Source organism: Arvicanthis niloticus, chromosome 1, assembly GCF_011762505.2.
Source record: "Arvicanthis niloticus isolate mArvNil1 chromosome 1, mArvNil1.pat.X, whole genome shotgun sequence".
Taxonomy (NCBI): domain Eukaryota; kingdom Metazoa; phylum Chordata; class Mammalia; order Rodentia; family Muridae; genus Arvicanthis; species Arvicanthis niloticus.
In genome coordinates, this window is record NC_047658.1 from 77,601,714 (window position 1) to 77,618,527 (window position 16,814).

Sequence of the window (16,814 nt, forward strand, 5' to 3'; positions counted from 1 at the left end):
CAGGTTGAGAATGCTTCTTTATAGACAATAGACACCAGAGGTTGAGTCAGGATAACAGGAGGGGCCTTACTTCCTGGTTGGATCACACCTGTGGCTTCGGGCAGCCCCTAATCTATATGTTGCTAAACAAAGCCAAGCCAGTCCCAGTTAGCTATAAACTCATGTGTCATCTCTGTCCTACTATGAAGGAAACAACCTACTAGATCTGCTTCTCACATTTAAAGCTGGGGGCAGGTCATCAGGTTTCCCAGGCTGCCTTGGGAAGGAAGGGAAGCCCAGGGAGAGACGCACAGGTTTTCCGCATCACCAGGTAGTCACCGCAATCATCCTCTATGGGCAGGAAGATCTCAGGCACCACGATCAGGATCCGGCGTTTTGGGGGTGGGTTGATGGTCCAGGTGCACTCTGAGTTGGCTGGATAGTTCCCAGGGTAGTTTGGGGATTCAATATACCCTGTGAAATCCCCCAGCTCCCCTCCACACTTTCTGTCTGGAAAGGAAGTGCCATGAGTTAGAAGGGCAGAACACTGTCATTGCTATTCTGGACACCCCAGACATGGCTGAGAACCAGACTCCTTGTAGTAAGGAAATGACACCACCCAGCGAATGTACATCCTGTAATGCTCATGGCCACTGCTAAAACAAACATTTTTCACTTTTCTTTCTGTTTAAAGCCACGTTTTCTTTTTAATGGAGAAGGAAGTTTTAATTAACTCTTAGATGCACGCATACATACTGTATGCTTATGTCTGCATCAAAGGAAAAGCACTCATGGGTCCATGGTCACTACATCAGCTCTCTCGTCAGGCACTGACTCCCCCACATGTCTCCCAAAGATCTGGGGTTCAGAACTGAGACAGACATAGACAGGAGTTCTTCAGGAGACTTACTGTTTAATTCTGTTAGGGAAACCTGTACAAGAGACATCAGGGGGTGATTTTTCTTCTCTAACTATAACTGGGAGTTAGCAGGAGAGAGAGAGAGAGAGAACAATAATAATAACTAGGCTTTTCTTCTGGGAAGAAAAGGAGAAGGGAGAGCCATGGAATTGAGGGTTGTCTGAGGAGTTGCGTCAGGGCTCCTGATGTATAGCCAAGGACCAGGGGGTGGCAAGACTAGGACGAGGGTCACCTTGGTATATGAAAGAATTCTCTAACACTGTGAGCCTTCCCAAAGTCTAATCTACCAACACATGAAGGTCTCATGGACGGTAGTGAAACTACCACCAGAGCAGGCATTCAAGGCCTGCGTCTATGGCTACAGCTGCATTGAGATAGTGAGGGTACTTGGGGCTTGGGCTGCAGCTCAGTGGGAAAGTCCTTGTGGCACATGCATGCAACCCTAGGTTCAATCTCTACTACTGAGATGAAAACAGAAGAAAACACAACAAACAAACAAGCAAACAAACAAAACAACTCAGGAGAGAAAGCTAGATAATCTTTTAACCATAACACTGATTGGCGCTCCTCTCAACCCCAAGCTCCTCCAGTTTGAGGAGGCCTCCTCACTAGCCTGGCTGGCGGTCACCCCTAGGTGAGCTCTACTTTTGATCTTTACTGTAGAGTTTCTTATAGGAGGTAGTGCACGGAATAATCCACATTAGCAAGCCCTTAAATGATTTCTGGTTTCCCATTGTTGAAACCACAAATCACAACCCTTAGCAGGCCCCACATCTGTCCAAGGCCTCCTTTTCCTGCCCAGATTCAGAAGTCTGCTGCCAGAAGGCTTTCGCTTGTCTAAGTGTTAGCTTCCCATGGGGCTGTCTGCAGCATGAAGCCCTTTTCTACCTGATCCATCCTCCTTCCACACTCTCCAAAGACCTTTCCTCTACAGAATGGTCACTTACTCCTCCTGTAGCTCTACAGTCTGGCTCCTGGAAGCTTAGCCAGGCTGACTCAGCAGGATGCTGGACACAGAGAAGGCCCTCAGACAATGTGTATTGAACTAGGCTGAACTAAAATTATCCTCCAGAGAAAAGTACAATTGTAAGTGCAGGTAGCTGGAGTGGGGCTCAGGGGCAGAGGATGACCATGTCTTAAGGGATGAACCATGTCTGGTTCAATCCCCTGCACCACACATACCTGCACCACACATATAAAAAAGGTGAGTACTTCTGGGTCACAGCTACAGCTTCTGTTTTAAAGCCAAGAACACTGTGGCTGCTCCCTTCCATAGCATGGGTCCGCTCAGCTATGAACAGGACTAGCCTGATGCACATGGTCCTGAATGAACCTGGAACCCCGGCTACCTTCTCACACTTCCCTACCCGAATCTAACCCAGGCACCCTCTAATCCAGCCTATGAAACACCTTAAAGAAAAACCTACTTTTACACTGTGTTATGTTGGTGGAGCCATCAAAGTCAGTGGTAGTATTGCCCGGGCAGGAAACACAATTATTTTTTCCAAATTCAGGCTGGTATGTCCCCAGTGGGCAACGGATACATCGGTGTGTGGTGGTGTTGTAGAAATGCCCAGGCGAACATTGAACTGTGAAGAAAAAGACTATTTTTAATCAAATGCTCCAAGGTTTGTGAGATAAATTATGATGCCTAAATGAAATACTGCTTTCCTAGTAAGGCAGGATTAATCAACACTTGATTCCCTCAATAGCCAGAGTGAGAAGTACTCATAACACTCAAAATAATGAACACAAATGCACATGGCCAGGCAGCAGTGGTCATCAGTTAAATCTTCAGGGTGGGAGCAATTAGGGCACCGACTGAGGCTGACTTGGCCCTCCCTTGGGAGAGGCAGGGAAAAGTGACTCTGGAGGGGGCTGGTGGTGGGTAGCTAGGCCACTGAAATAGAGTAAGAGTAGAGAGGGGAGCCCAGGGGTCTGTTTATAAAACCTGCTCAGTGCTGCCCACTCATGTGTGAACGGCCTTGGTGGCTGGGGAGAGCTAAAGCCCTGCCACAGGGGCAGCCTGGCCTGGGGTTCACATCTTCACTAGACCCGGTGGAACCCAGAAGAGAATGGAGTTCCAGAAAGGGGCAAGTAAGTACTCACCTCTGGTTTCACAATCTTGGAAGGAAGTAGCTCCCAGATGTTTGGTAGGAAGACCTCCTCCACATGGGAGGCAAGATGTACGGCCCACATCAGGCTGAAAGGTGCCCAGGGCACAGAGCTGGCAAGGGGCAAATCCATTTGCTGAATATTCGCCTGGTTGGCAAAGGCCTGCGGAGAGTATGGCCCTGGATGAGTGAGGCTCCATGGGAGGCCATTCCCCACCTCTCTGCACAAGAGATAGGCCTCTGTGAGGCCTGATACCCCATGCTGACTTCAGCTTACACACCAGTGAGAAGCACCCAGCCATTCCCACCTGGATCCTCAGGAGGTGGGTAAATGCCTGAGGTTTACACACAGGCCTACAGAGCCCAGTGCGCAGATGGGCATCTGTTTCCAGTGAGAAAAGCCTGGTGTGGAGCTTTGATCTGCACCCTACCCAGGGATCCCTTGTGATAGGGATAGGATCAGGGCGGGACTGGAGTGCGGGGAATGAATAATTTCAGCTATGGAGTCGATCTGATGAATAGACACAGAAGCCCAACCTTGACAAGCAACAGCATGAACTTGAAGAGTCTCCCATTTCATCATTTCTTCCGTCGCATCTCCTTGCACTGAGCTGTGCCCTGGCCTACCCCAATCAGTCTACCAAACCCAACTAACTTATCCCATGTCGTCAGAGGGTCCCTCTCAAGATCAGGGAAGGAATGAGACGTTAATGAAAGACTCTGAGATGCTCTCGTTCTTGTAGAATGCAGCTTGTCAGTAACCAGGTGTTCTACAGAGTCTCTGTCTCTTAAAACCCTACCCAATTCTCGGTTTTTTATTTGTGAATTTTTGTATTTTTTTATTCTTTTTTATTGATTAATTTTGTATCAGCAGGTAGCCAATGTATTCTAATTACTTTCTTTTGATCCACTTTTCTTCACGGTCCAACCCTATTAATACCCTGTCGTCATTACTGGTCCCTCTTCTAGAGTAGTGAATTTGGTTTGGTTTTGTTTAACCAGGCCCTTTAGATGGAGAGGTGGCTGAGGTCTCTGTTGTGCATATTTACAGGGTGAAGAAAGCATGTAAGTGTAGCGTTTATACTGTTCTGCCAATATCTTCTCCATCCTTCTGACTTTATTTTTGAGACAGGGTCTTGTGTAGCCTGGATTGATTCCAAGCTCATCGTGAAATCAAAGATGACCTTGAACTCCTGATCTTCCTGCCTCCAACCCCCCACCCCCCCCCGTACTGAGATTACAACGTCTGCTATTACAACAGTTGATGCATTACTGAAGCTCACACTCTACAGCTGAGCTGTACTGCCATCCTCCTTCATTTGCTCACATAGGCATCAGCCCAGTGCGTCCAGTGCCAACCCAAGCACTGAAGAACTAATAATGAACCCAAATGGTCCCTTTTGAGACCATTTGGATCAAAGTCCAGTGTCCATTATCCGGTGTCTCTGGGGTGCCACCCTGCCTCAGTCTAAACAATGACACTAGGGACCAGAGGAGTAAAAAGGGACAGACAGAATCCTTACCTCCACATTCAGATACATTCCAGGCTTCTGAGATTTTTAGGGACCCAAGATTTTCTGGTCTTGGGCATGGTTCACAAGTGACTTGTCCTTCCTCATTTTGGAAGGTTCCATTTGGACATAAAATGCAGCGTTCTTGTGATCCATCATAATATGTCCCAGCCCTGCAACTGACTAGCCAAAGGGGGGAACAATCTGGTCAGTGTGGAGACAGAGGCCAAGGGAAGATGATGAGAGTGTGAGAGATGAAGGTGTTAAGATGAAGATGGATACATGGACACACTCCCCATGCAGATCCCTTAAAGATAGAGTGTGCACTGTCTCTGGGTTCCCTACTCCTATTGCCCCTGTCTAATAGGTCTGTATCTCCCTAGATCAGCAGGAACCATAGCTACCTTACTTAGTTTGTAGCAGAAGCACTTGGTGGTGAAATGGCTTTTAACTTATGGATTATCCTAGTCTACAGGGCTATCAAAGGAGTATAAAGGTAAAAGTTTCTCATGCTCTCTCTTCCTCTCCCCCCCTTTCTCTGTCTCTGTCTCTCTCTGCCTCTCTGCCTCTCTCTCTCTCTCTCTCTCTCTCTCTCTCTCTCTCTCTCTCTCTCTCTGTGTGTGTGTGTGTGTGTGTGTGTGTGTGTGTGTGTGTGTGTGTGTATTTCACCTAGAAGAATTAAAGAGTCTAGGGCCCCAAACATGCCACTCAAACACTCTACCATGGTGCTACCTACAGGTCCAGCCCTGAGAGAGATGTTCTGAATTCTTCCTGGAAGCATCCTGCAAGGCTTCCTAGAGGAAGCCATATTTGAGTTGGGCCTTGAAGGTCGGATAGGATTTCCCCAGTAGAAATGGGACAAGTCACAGGGGTTCTTACATTGGAACAAAAGGAAGCAAGGGGAGCTAGATAGGTCAAAAGAGTTCCTGAATTCCAGACATTGGAGTTTTATTCTTCAGGGGGGCAAATGCCCCTGGAAGGAGGAATCCCATCAGAAGTCATGTTTTCTGAAGCTCTCCTCTTTGACCTCTGAGGTTGGTAAGGTCTTGAGGTTCTTATAAAACAACATACTTCAGATATGCTATAAAATGCATAAATCCTTGTAAATATTCCAGAAAGAATAAGCAATAAGAAAATTCATGACTATGCTTCTGATTGCTGGTTAAATAAAGATTCTGATGGTACTAATTCAATAAGGATTTATGCCCTATTTTATGGCATGTAGATGAAATAAATATAACCAATTTGGCTTCCTATTTCAACAGTCAAACAAACATCATCCTTCTAGCCCCTAAATAGCCTTTCTATGTAGCTGTCATTAAGTACCTACAGTGTACATAATACCAAGCCAGACACTTTACCTGTAATATGTCATGTATTCCTTAGCATACATATGTCATCTGGAGAGCAGGTGACATCACTGGCTCCAGTTTACAGAAGAGAGCCTAGGAAGAGGGAGCTAAATCTCATGGTCCAAAGGCTCATAGCTAATATTCGGGATAGATCTTTGGAGAGGTTTTGAGCTTTGAATTTAAGAGTGGGCTTTCCCTTGTGTAATGGTTAGCACCCTGAACTCTGAATTTAGAAGAGGAAAAGGTAGAGACAGAAGCTCAATTCAGGATATTGTTAAGCAGCTAAGAGTCTGATGAGGACAAACACATTCTCTTTTAAGTGTAAATCTTCCAGGAAATAGAATAAAAAACACCCACAGGACAAAGTCAACTGTTACGTGTCTCAAGCATCCTAAGGAGAATGTTCATGTCTATCCTATCCTCCAAGTGCAGTTTGCACACGTGCCGTTCATATGTTCAATTGTAGGGTTAAACATGGCGATGATCTGTCATCAGTAATCAAAACATTCAGTGCTAGGCAGGATAGCACACACCTTTAATCCCAATTCTCAGAAGGCAGAGACAGATAGATCTCCAAGAGTACAAGGCCATCCTGGTCTTACACAGCAAGTTCAAGACCTACAGAGTAAAGTCTAGTCTCAAAATCAAACCAACAAAAATTTCTTATTACTCGCTTTTTATTATGCCCTCAAAAATATGATTAAAAATGAGGCTTTGGGATCAAAACGAGGCTATGGACTATTTTAGATATTATTTCTACAGTTATAGATGTACTCAACCAATAAAATTTACATTCAGACTTAAATCTTAACACTTTTTTGTATTGTTCATATTTTCTCCTATAATATTTGTGTATTGTTTTTATATGTTTGTGATTTCTTTTTTTTTTTAAAAAAAAAGATTTATTTTTATTTTATGTGTATGGGTGTTTTGCCTCTATGTATATGCACCGTATGTGCACCTGGTCCTTGTAAAGTCCGAAAGAAAGTGTCAGAGCCCCTGAAACTGGAGTTACAAATGGTTATTACAACCATATGGGTAACATAAATCAAACCTGGGTCTTCTGAAAGAGCAGCCAGTGCTCTTAACCACTGAGCCATCTTTCCAGCCCCCAAAAGTTTGTGATTTTGTTTTAACTGAAATCTTAAATGTGAACTCAGCTTGCTTCCTTAGCAGTCAGTATTATAATGAGCAGGATACATCTGTCTGTGGCAGAGTCTATATTCCAAACTTACTCTGCATTATGGTTTCCACGGCCACTTTGCTTCTAGCCCATGTCTCATGAAAAGCTGGACTGAGTTATAGACAAAACATTCACGTGTCATGCTATCTCAGCCGTCCATCCCAGTACCTATAGTGGGCTGGTAAGTAAGAGAATAATTCTTTTATGGATTTCTTTAGCCAAGCTGTAGTGGAGACTAGCAGAAAGCAAATCAATGCTAGCCTGTTTAGAAGACCTCTGGCCTAAGCCATTCCCATCAAAGGAATATCTGTTGGCAGAGACTCAGGCTAAAACCATAGTCTCAGTAGCAGAGTCAATCCTTACATAGAGGCAGATCAACATGGTTGGCATCACTGGCTCCTCTGGAAGAAAACACTGTGCCCATGTTCAGGTCTAGACCTACATCTCACTGAACAGGGTGGACACAGGATTGTCCAGGTATGGCTCCACCTTGGAGAAATGTACCCAATCTTTTTCAAGGTTCCACTTGGAGAGGTCTCAAATTATTCCTTATCAGTTGGGATTTCTTTCTTTTTTTTTTTTCTTTTTTAAAGGTTTATTTATTTATTTATGTATTTGTTTACTTGAGTACACTATAGCTATCTTCAGGCACATCAGAAGATCCCACTACAGATGGTTATGAGCCATCATGTGGTTGCTGGGAATTGAACTCAGGACCTCTGGAAGAGCAGCTACTGCTCTTAACCACTGAGCCATCTCTCCAGCCCCCAGTTGGGATTTCTTAATCAATCAAAGGAACGAATACTACATCAGCTGCCGTGTGGCCAAACGAATACTACATCAGCTGCCGTGTGGCCAAGAAGGCCCTGCCTGCTTCACATAAACAGCTGCATTTTGTCAGTCAGATTTTTCAGAAAGACCTAAGGAAATCATTCATGCTGCACACCTTCCAGAGACATTTGCTTCTTTTCAAGGTAAACCCGAGCAAGGCCCTGACTGTCATGATGGATGCCTGGGAACAGCGTTGTTACAGCGGAGTGCACAAGTGCTGGGTGATACCTCAATCACACGTCCCAGTTGCTTCTCTCTTCCCCTTGAGTGGCCTGCTTGTGTCACTGCCCTCAGACAAAGGAGGCAATTGCCCCCAGAACACTTCACCACCACAGTAGAGCTTTTGTGTACTGTCAGTGACCATTAAAACCCCATTCTCAAATCCTGCACAGCTGTTTCTCCTCCTCTTCAAAAAAGGGAAAAAGAAAGAAAGAAAAAAAAATACAAGAAAGCCTTTCTGATGCAAAGGGGTAGAAACCAGCAGGGACTAGGATTAATGGTGACAAAGAGGCCTAAAGGCTTGCCCTCTTTTCAGGGCCCTGGCCTTTGAGTATTTCAGGCTATGGGCAAACACTATGGTCTCTCTGCTGCTAAGAGGGTGAACCTAATAAAAGGGGCCACTCTCCAAGTCTCACGGTGTCTTTAGGATTGAGCCTTGACTTCTGAAGGAGAGCCACAGGCAGCCCATGTGGATTCCCAAGGTATCCTGGGGTATCTGCTTTGTCCCAGCTCAGAGGCAAGTCCCCGAGGGTCCCAACACAGCACAGTGGTCTCAGGATCCAGGTTTGAGCTCCCTTTAAAGGAGTGCCCCAGGATAACAGGGCACAACAGCTCCTTAGACTGAACGATTGCTTCTTCATCGTCTTTGCAGGATTTGGGGGTGCACTCAGGGATGCTTTCTGAAAACATCCTCATGGTTGAGGGCCAGAAATGAGCCCAGCTGGATACCTCCCTTTCTGGGGACCCAGCTGTGTGTTATATTCTCTTCATGCCTGGTGAAGTGGAGCCAAAATTTCATTTCCTTCAGGGTGACATTTTCGCCCTCAATTTAAAATTTCCCCCACAAAAGCAGCACTTTGGCTTCTTTGCATATTGTCACCTGTCCTTGCGATTTCTTTCTTTCTTCTTATTTTAACTTTTTTACATTTTATTTGTTTTGTGTATGGGGAGGGCAGGGTACAGGTCAGAAGACTGCTAGTGGGGATCCTCACCTGTGGGTTCCAGGGGTTAGACTCAAATCCTTAGGCTTGGTAGCAGGCCCCTTTACCCACTGAGTCATCTTGCCAGCCCTGTCCTTCAGTGGTGCCCAGGAAGAGTCATTTGCTTCTTCAATTAACATTTTAAAGTAACATGCAGCCAGGCAGTGGTGGTGCACACCTTTAGTCCCAGCACTTGGGAGGCAGAGGCAGGCAGATTTCTGACTTCGAGGCCAGCCTGGTCTACAGAATGAGTTCCAGGACAGCCAGCGCTACACAGAGAAACCCTGTCTCAAAAACCGGAAAAAAAAAAAAAAAAATGGCTCTGGGCAGGGACTAAAATGGAAGGAGGGAAACAGCCTTCCATTCTGCCTAACTGCAGAAGACTTGTGTCACAGGAAGAGAGGGAAAGGGGCAGGGTGACTGGAGATGTATTTTAAGAGGTTGAAGCAGGAGAATTGCAGGTTCCAGGCCAGTTTGTGCTACATAGTAAAACACTGAAAAGCAAGCAAGCAAACAAACAACAAAAACCAAGCAATACAAAACAAGCAAGGCAGGTCGTGTTGGGTGCTGAAGGCCATGGCAAGGAAAGAAGGCTTCATAGTGTGTAGAGGGGCTGGACAGACAAGCAGCAGACAGAATCTCTGCCTCTAAGTCATCTTTCAGCTGCTGTGTGAGGGGCACTACCTAAGCTCCCTGTGCACTGAGACAGATACTGCACTTTGAGGGCTTACTAGGTGACTCAGAGGTGTAAGAAAAACAACATTTTCAGATCTCTATATATTCATTTCTCCCTACTAAATAAGAAACAATCCTCAAGTGGTTACAATGATGTAAAACTGGTCCCTTAGTCAACCTGCCTGACCAAGAGTCATGAGATAGTTGTGGGGATGAAAGGTCTTCAAGAAAAGAGAATTGGCCAGCCAGTGGCAGCTCATGCCTTTAATTACAGAACTCTGGAGCAGAAGCAGGTGGAGCTCTGAGTTCAAGTCCAGCCTGGTCTATGGAGTGAGTTGCAGGACAGCCAGGGCTATATAACTCTGGGGGTGTAAAAGGACTGATAGACCGTGACTGGTCAAATAATCATGATTGATTATAAGATCTAGTTTCAAACAAAGTGATTAACCACCATAAAACCACAGAAAGGCTGTGGAGACTCTTGAGAGGCCATCTGTACTGAAGGTTTACCAATGGCACAAGCACTGGAGCAAGACAGGAACGTGTTAGACACCTCTCCTACCACTATCACTCGCTCTTGATCAAGCCATATCATAAGTCAAATAGTCATGATTCAACCAGATCTGATAGAAACTCACACAAAACATTAGCAACAAATGAAAAGTCTGATTTAGAAATGAATTTACATCAGCGCAAACAACAATGAACCTTGCCAACTTGGACAGAGTATACCTGAAGAGGAAACTAGTTAAAATTATGTTTAGTTATGCTTATTTAATCTTTGTCTTATTCTATCTTTTATTATTTATTGCTTATATTGGCTAGCAGTACCAGGAAACAGTCATAAATTCAAATATATATTGAGGAGACAGAGAAAGATATATACACCACAGAGAGAAGAGTAGGGAGTCATTATCTATCTATCTATCTATCTATCTATTTATCTATCTATCTACCCATCAATCTACTTATCCATTCATCATCTTTCAATCAATCTATCCATCCATCCTCTATCATCTATCTGTCCATCCATCACCTATCTATCTTTCTTCTATCTATCCATCCTCTATCTATCCATCTATTCATCATCTGTCTATCCATCCTCTATATGTCTGCCTGCCTGTCTGTCTACTGTCTATCTATCTATCTATCTATCTATCTATCATCTATCTATCTATCTATCATCTTCTATCATCTATCTGTCCATCCATCCATCTAGCCATTCATCCATCAATCTATCTATCTATATATTGTGAACATGATGGGACACACAAGGAGAAATCAATGAAGGGATGGTTTCATGAGAAAGGTCATAGTTTGTGTGAGGTAGGCAATCGCCTCACAAAGAAAAAGAACTCTGGGGAAGTAGGGCTTATGCCAGAAGAGCCACATAAGTAAGGAATGGAGTACTCCAGTACTGGAAAGGAAAAGCAGGCCTCAGAAAGGTACATCTGCCTATGCCCCAGCAGGGCATCCATTAAACCGGGAAGTAAGGTGGAGTAGGTGTTTACAGAATATGACAGGAGGATTTGAACGGGGAGATGTGAAGTTTTCATGCATGTCCAGCTGTCTGTGGGCACCTACAACAGTTAATCTCAACTGTCAACTTGACAGAATTTGGAATCATGTAGGAGACAAACCTTTGAATATGTCTGTGAGATTGCTTCCTGAGTTGTTTAACTGGGAGAGGTGAGGGACATTGGCTGGGAGATGAGTGGCAGAATCAGAAATGGCTGAACATACCCTAGAACTTTCTCTTTGCAGATTCTGATCCACGCTCTTAATGAATGTCACCCCCTCCTCCTAAATGTGCCTCTAAGCTTCCGTGTTCTCCTCTCCATCCAATGCCTCTGTGATATACTGAAAACTTCTCAGCCAGACTTTCTGCCTGTAGCCCCGCCTCCTCCAATCTAGGCAGGAAGATTTTTCTCAAGTACACATATGACCAGACACTTCTTGATTAAATCTCTAATATAACTGTCCTGCTTGTTTTTGTTTTGTTTGTCAACTTGACACAAACATATCTCCATTAGATTAGCTGGTAGGCAACTCTGGCATTTTCTTGATTGATTTTCTTGATTTTAGTGATTGATGTGGAAGAGACCAGGCCACTATGGATGGTGCCATGCTTGGGCAGGTGGCTCAAGGGTGTATAAAAAAAGCAACCTGAGGGATGGAGAGATGGTTCAGCCATTAAAGGTTAGCCTAATAACCAAAACACCAAGAAAGTAAACTGATCAAGCCAGTAAGCCAGTGTTTCTCTGTGGTCTCTTCAGTTCCTGCCTTGAGTTCTTGTTCTGACTTCCCTTCATGATGAACCATGATTGAGATACATAACTGGGGAAAAAACCCTTTCCTCCCTGAGTTGCTTTTGGTCATGGTATCTATCACAGCCATAGAAACCCTAACTAAACCAAATGCCACATCATTAAAAGGTGAAACTGAAGCTCCTTACAGTTTATTTCAGGTCTCCTGTGATTGGCCATGCCTGCCCTTGAGGCTAATTACCCTACTTAGATCTCCAAGTTCCTGGTACTGATGTGCAGGCCAGGCTCTGCATGGCTTGCTCTTTCCCCGATTAGGCTGTGCCACTGTCTGCTCTTCCTTTAACAACCATCAACAGAGCCTCCTTCCAAACTTGGCTTAGTCATCCCTCTTTGGGGAACACTTCTCTGTCTGACCCTGCCCTATGCAACTCACAAGATGACATCTTATTGTATCTGGAGTTCCTCACTACCCAGCACAGAGTGGATACTTGGCTTTGTTTCCAAAAACAAAGGGATGAAGGGATGATCTCAGTCCTCACACTAGGAGAGTCAGAAATGTGGGCTCTTGATTCAGATTTAAGTCCTGCCTCTGACGTTCACTTGATGGTTGAAATTAGTGGGGGTGGGGATTATGTTTCTGTCTTCTATTCTTATCTATAAAAAGGGCACAATATAATGCAGACTTGTAGGGATTAAATGAGAAAATATACACAAAGCACTTAGCATAGTAATGCTGAACACAGTGTAAGTAGTTGATAAATGTCAACAGTTTACTGAATTATATTCTTGCTATTGTTGAGACAAAGTCTCACTCTATTGATCTGGTTGGCTAAAACCTTTTAATCTTCCTGCTTTAGCCTCCTGAATTCTGGGGTTTTAGGCATGTACCACCATGTCTGGTTTACCAAATGTATTTCTTTTTAAAAGATTTATTTATTTGTGTGTTTAATATGTACAACTGTTTTGTCTGCATATGTGTCTGTGAGCCATGTGTATGCCTAGTAGCCTTAGATGCCCTGGGACTGGGGTTACAGACAGTCGTGAGCTGCCATATGGGTGCTGGACTCAAACCCAAGTCTTCTGGGAGATCAAGCAGTGCTCTTAACTCCTGAGCCAACTCTCCATCAACCCCAGCCCCTCAAGATCAACCCCAGGGCTTCACTTATGCTCAGCCAAGACAACAACAACAAACCCACAAAAAATGAACAAAAAAACAATTTATATATAAAAAAAAAACCCAACGACTTTACCAGGAGTCAACCTTAGCCCAGAAATCTGTTCTTGTAAAATGGTTGCTTTATCTATTTGTATTTATATCTCTGTGTATGTTTGTGTACATGTCCATGTGTATATATGTATGTATTGCAGGGAGAGGTCAGACATGTATGTTAGGTATCTTTTTCAATTGCTCTCTATCTTACTTTTTGAGAAAAGCTTTCCCACTGAGACCTGGAGCTTACCAATTAAAACACATGGCGAGCCCATGGGCTCCAGTGGCCTGCCTGGTTCTGTTTCCCAGCCCAGGGATGACAGGTGCATGCCACCATCCCTGGCTTCCTATGTGGATGCAGGGGATGCAAACACAGATCCTCATTCTTGTACAGCAAGCACTTTACTGACTGAGCCATGTTGCCTGCCTCAGAATTGCTTTTCCCTTCTTACATCTTGCTAAAGTTGATCACAGATGGTACAAAGGTTACTTGAAGAACAGGCTGCCCCTAAATGCCAAATTCATAAACTTTACTATGTACAATGACAATAAGAAAGTTTTTCCGTTTGATCAAGTGAGTCTTTTCTTTGGTATAACTTGGGACTTTAAATTTTTTTAAGTTTAAATTATTTTATGTAAGTGTGTGCACATGAGCACGTGTGCACATATGCATGTAATAGCGTGCATGGGGGATAAAGGAGTACTTGTGGGAGTTGGTTCTGTATTTACACCATGTGGAACTTGGAGACTGAACTCAGATCATCAGGTTTAGTGGCAAGCCCCTACACACATAGAATCATCTAGTCTAACCTAAGTTTTAGTTTGCTTTTTATTTATTGTTTTGTTTCAAGATAGGCTATGTAACCCTGGCTGTTCTGGAACTAGCTATAGAGACCAGGCTGGCCTCAACTCACAGAGATCAGCCTGCCTCTGCCTCCTGAGTGCTGGGATTAAAGGTGTACACACTATGCCTGGCTAATATTTTTTTCTGACTGGAGGTATCTCCCACCAGTGAGATTTTAAGCAACTAAACATAGACCTCTGAATTCAATAACCTAAAAATATTTAAAATAAAATATCTAAATATTTTAAGTATAAACATATTTTTGGTAAATAGACAAAACCTATAAATGTTCTCAGAAGAAGAAATATAAATAATTTAAGACAGTGTATTTGAGTGTTCTTGATGATCAAAAAAGTTAGTGATTTTTTTTCCTTACTGGGTTTGCAAAGAGTAAAGGACCAATAATAACTATTTCATATACTTGAGTAAAGGACCAATAATAACTATTTCATATACTTGTGGGACATTAAAGACTCAAGTGGAGCTGAAGGCATATGCTTTGAGGGGGCATGCAGAAGAGTAAGTTGGCAATATCTACCAATGTTTATATATGCATACTCTTGATCTGGCAGATATACTTCCAGAAATCTAGCCTTCAAGAATATTAGTGTGTGCACAAAGAAGGCTATCCACAGCTGCTCTGTTCATAAAAGGAAAATCAGGAATCACATCAATGTCTACTCACAGGGGCAGTCTGCTACTGCCCTGAGGTCACTCCTCCCACTCTCTCACCCCTGACCCCCGCCCAGCCCCCCATCACCCTGTGCTTTCTTCTAATACCTAGAGGGTTTGTTCTACTTCTTATTCCTTTGCCTGAAACACTCTTCACCCAAGTACCCCAAGGTCACTTTCTCTTTCCTTTGTGTGTCTAAACCATCACAGTTTGCATTGAGGGCTTCCCTGACATCATGGAACATGAGAACACAATCCCTCCCTGCTCCTCACCTTGCCTGGGGTCTTTCTATTTCACTTCCCATGTGACTTATTCTCCATATCCTTGTGAGCATTTGTCGAATAATCTGTGTCCTTGCTTACGGGGTAGCTACCTGCTTCTTCCTTTTAAAATTATAAATTTCAAGAGGGCTAAGACTTTTGCTAGTCTATCTCCTTTATTAGATTCTCAGCATCTACAATGGTAACTGACACACAGTAGAAGCTTTTTACTTGCCTCCTTCACTGCTGGAGTCTCAGCATCTACAATGGTACCTGGCACAGGGTAGGATCTTTTTATTAGTCTCCTTCATGGCTGGAGTCTCGGCCTCTACAAGGGCACTTAGTACACAGCAGGAGCTTAATAAATAAATACTTATTGATGAATAAATAACATTTTACTTTTATGTATTCGTAAAAGCATATAAAACCAGCCCGTGCTAACAGCATTGAGACATAGGATCAGGGAACTGTGGGGAGAGTGGTCAGGACTGTACATTACTGAACCGTCTGAAACACAGACCACATCCATAATAAAAAAGAGAAACAATGGTTTCCAGTCTCCCTTCAGGTCATTCAAAACACCTTCTTGAGGCTCTGCTATGGTTTGAAAGATACATGTGGGGCTGGAGAAATGGCTCAGTGGTTAAGAGCACTGACTACTCTACCAGAGGTCATGAGTTCAATTTCCAGCAACCACATGGTGGCTCAGAACCATCAGTAATGTGATTCCATGCACTCTTCTAGTGTGTGTCTGAAGATAACTGCAGTGTGTACTCATATAAATAAAAAAATAAATAAATCTTGAAAGATACATGTATTGGAATTCAATCCTCATTAAATATTAAGTATTGACAAGGTAAAACAAAAATTAAGCTAAGGTCTTTAGAGGTTGGTTTGGGAGAAAAATGATTAGAATTATATAAATTCATAAGAATGGGGCCCATGTGACCAAATACTGGTGGCTTAAGAACAAGGAGAGCCAGGCTGTGTTGGTGCACGCCTTTAATCCCAGCACTTGGGAGGCAGAGGTAGGTAGATCTCTTGAATCCAAGGCTAGCCTGATCTACAGAGTGAGTTCCAGGACAGCTACACAGAGAAACCCTGTCTTGGGGATGGGGGGAGGGGAGAGATGAAGGTGGAAAGCAAAAACAAACAAAAGAATAGGGAGAATAGCTGCTTCAGGTGCTCAGGTCTGAGGCAGGAAGATCAGTCAAATCAAGGAGCCAGGACCAAACCGTAAGACACTAAGAGAACAAAACAGGAAAGAAAAAAAAGAGGGAAAAAAAATCGAGAGCCACATGTGAGCCCTCATCTTTACCATCTGAGGCCATGGCTCCTTGGGACTATGACCAAAAGAAGGTCATCATGAGATGTGGCCGTTTTACAACTGAAGAATCATAAGCCAAAATAGACTTCTTTCTTTGTAAAGGTATCCAACCTCCAGTGTTTTGTTATAGTAACAAGAACAAAACTAAACAGAAGCTGAAAATATTGTTTAAAATGAACCAAGGACTATCCCAGACTTGGCTCCATCGTACACCAACTAGAGTCCATTGATATTCAAAAATATAAATAGGCCTGGACAGCTTTCAGTTCTCTCCTCCCACCCTGAGCATCCCAGGCATCAAACTCAGTGGCCACTCTTGCCTACAGGTGCCTTTACCTCCTGAGCCTTCTCATAGCCTCCCAAGTCCTTTCTAATCAGTATACCGGACCCTTCTTTATACATAACAATTCCTGTGCTGTGTTCTTCCCCCAGGAAAGTCTTCCACATTGTTGCCTGACCGGGTCCCATGT

General features: G+C 43.8%; 1 protein-coding gene across 6 annotated transcripts in view; it reads right to left on the reverse strand.

Moving 5' to 3' along the window:
- The window catches only part of Scube2 (signal peptide, CUB domain and EGF like domain containing 2), a 67,826-nt gene that overhangs the window by 8,311 nt on the left and 42,701 nt on the right, over nucleotides 1-16,814 (reverse strand). For 4 of the 6 annotated variants that reach the window (XM_076940680.1, XM_076940695.1, XM_076940693.1 and 1 more), the window contains 4 exons: nucleotides 4,536-4,706; nucleotides 3,008-3,175; nucleotides 2,326-2,487; nucleotides 292-489 (listed from right to left, as the gene is read on the reverse strand). In XM_076940680.1, the coding sequence (XP_076796795.1) occupies nucleotides 292-489; nucleotides 2,326-2,487; nucleotides 3,008-3,175; nucleotides 4,536-4,706 (699 nt within the window). Of the gene's footprint in view, nucleotides 1-216; nucleotides 490-2,325; nucleotides 2,488-3,007; nucleotides 3,176-4,535; nucleotides 4,707-16,814 lie in introns of all 6 variants that reach the window. The other 2 variants (XM_076940691.1, XM_034509498.2) reach the window with 2 other exon arrangements.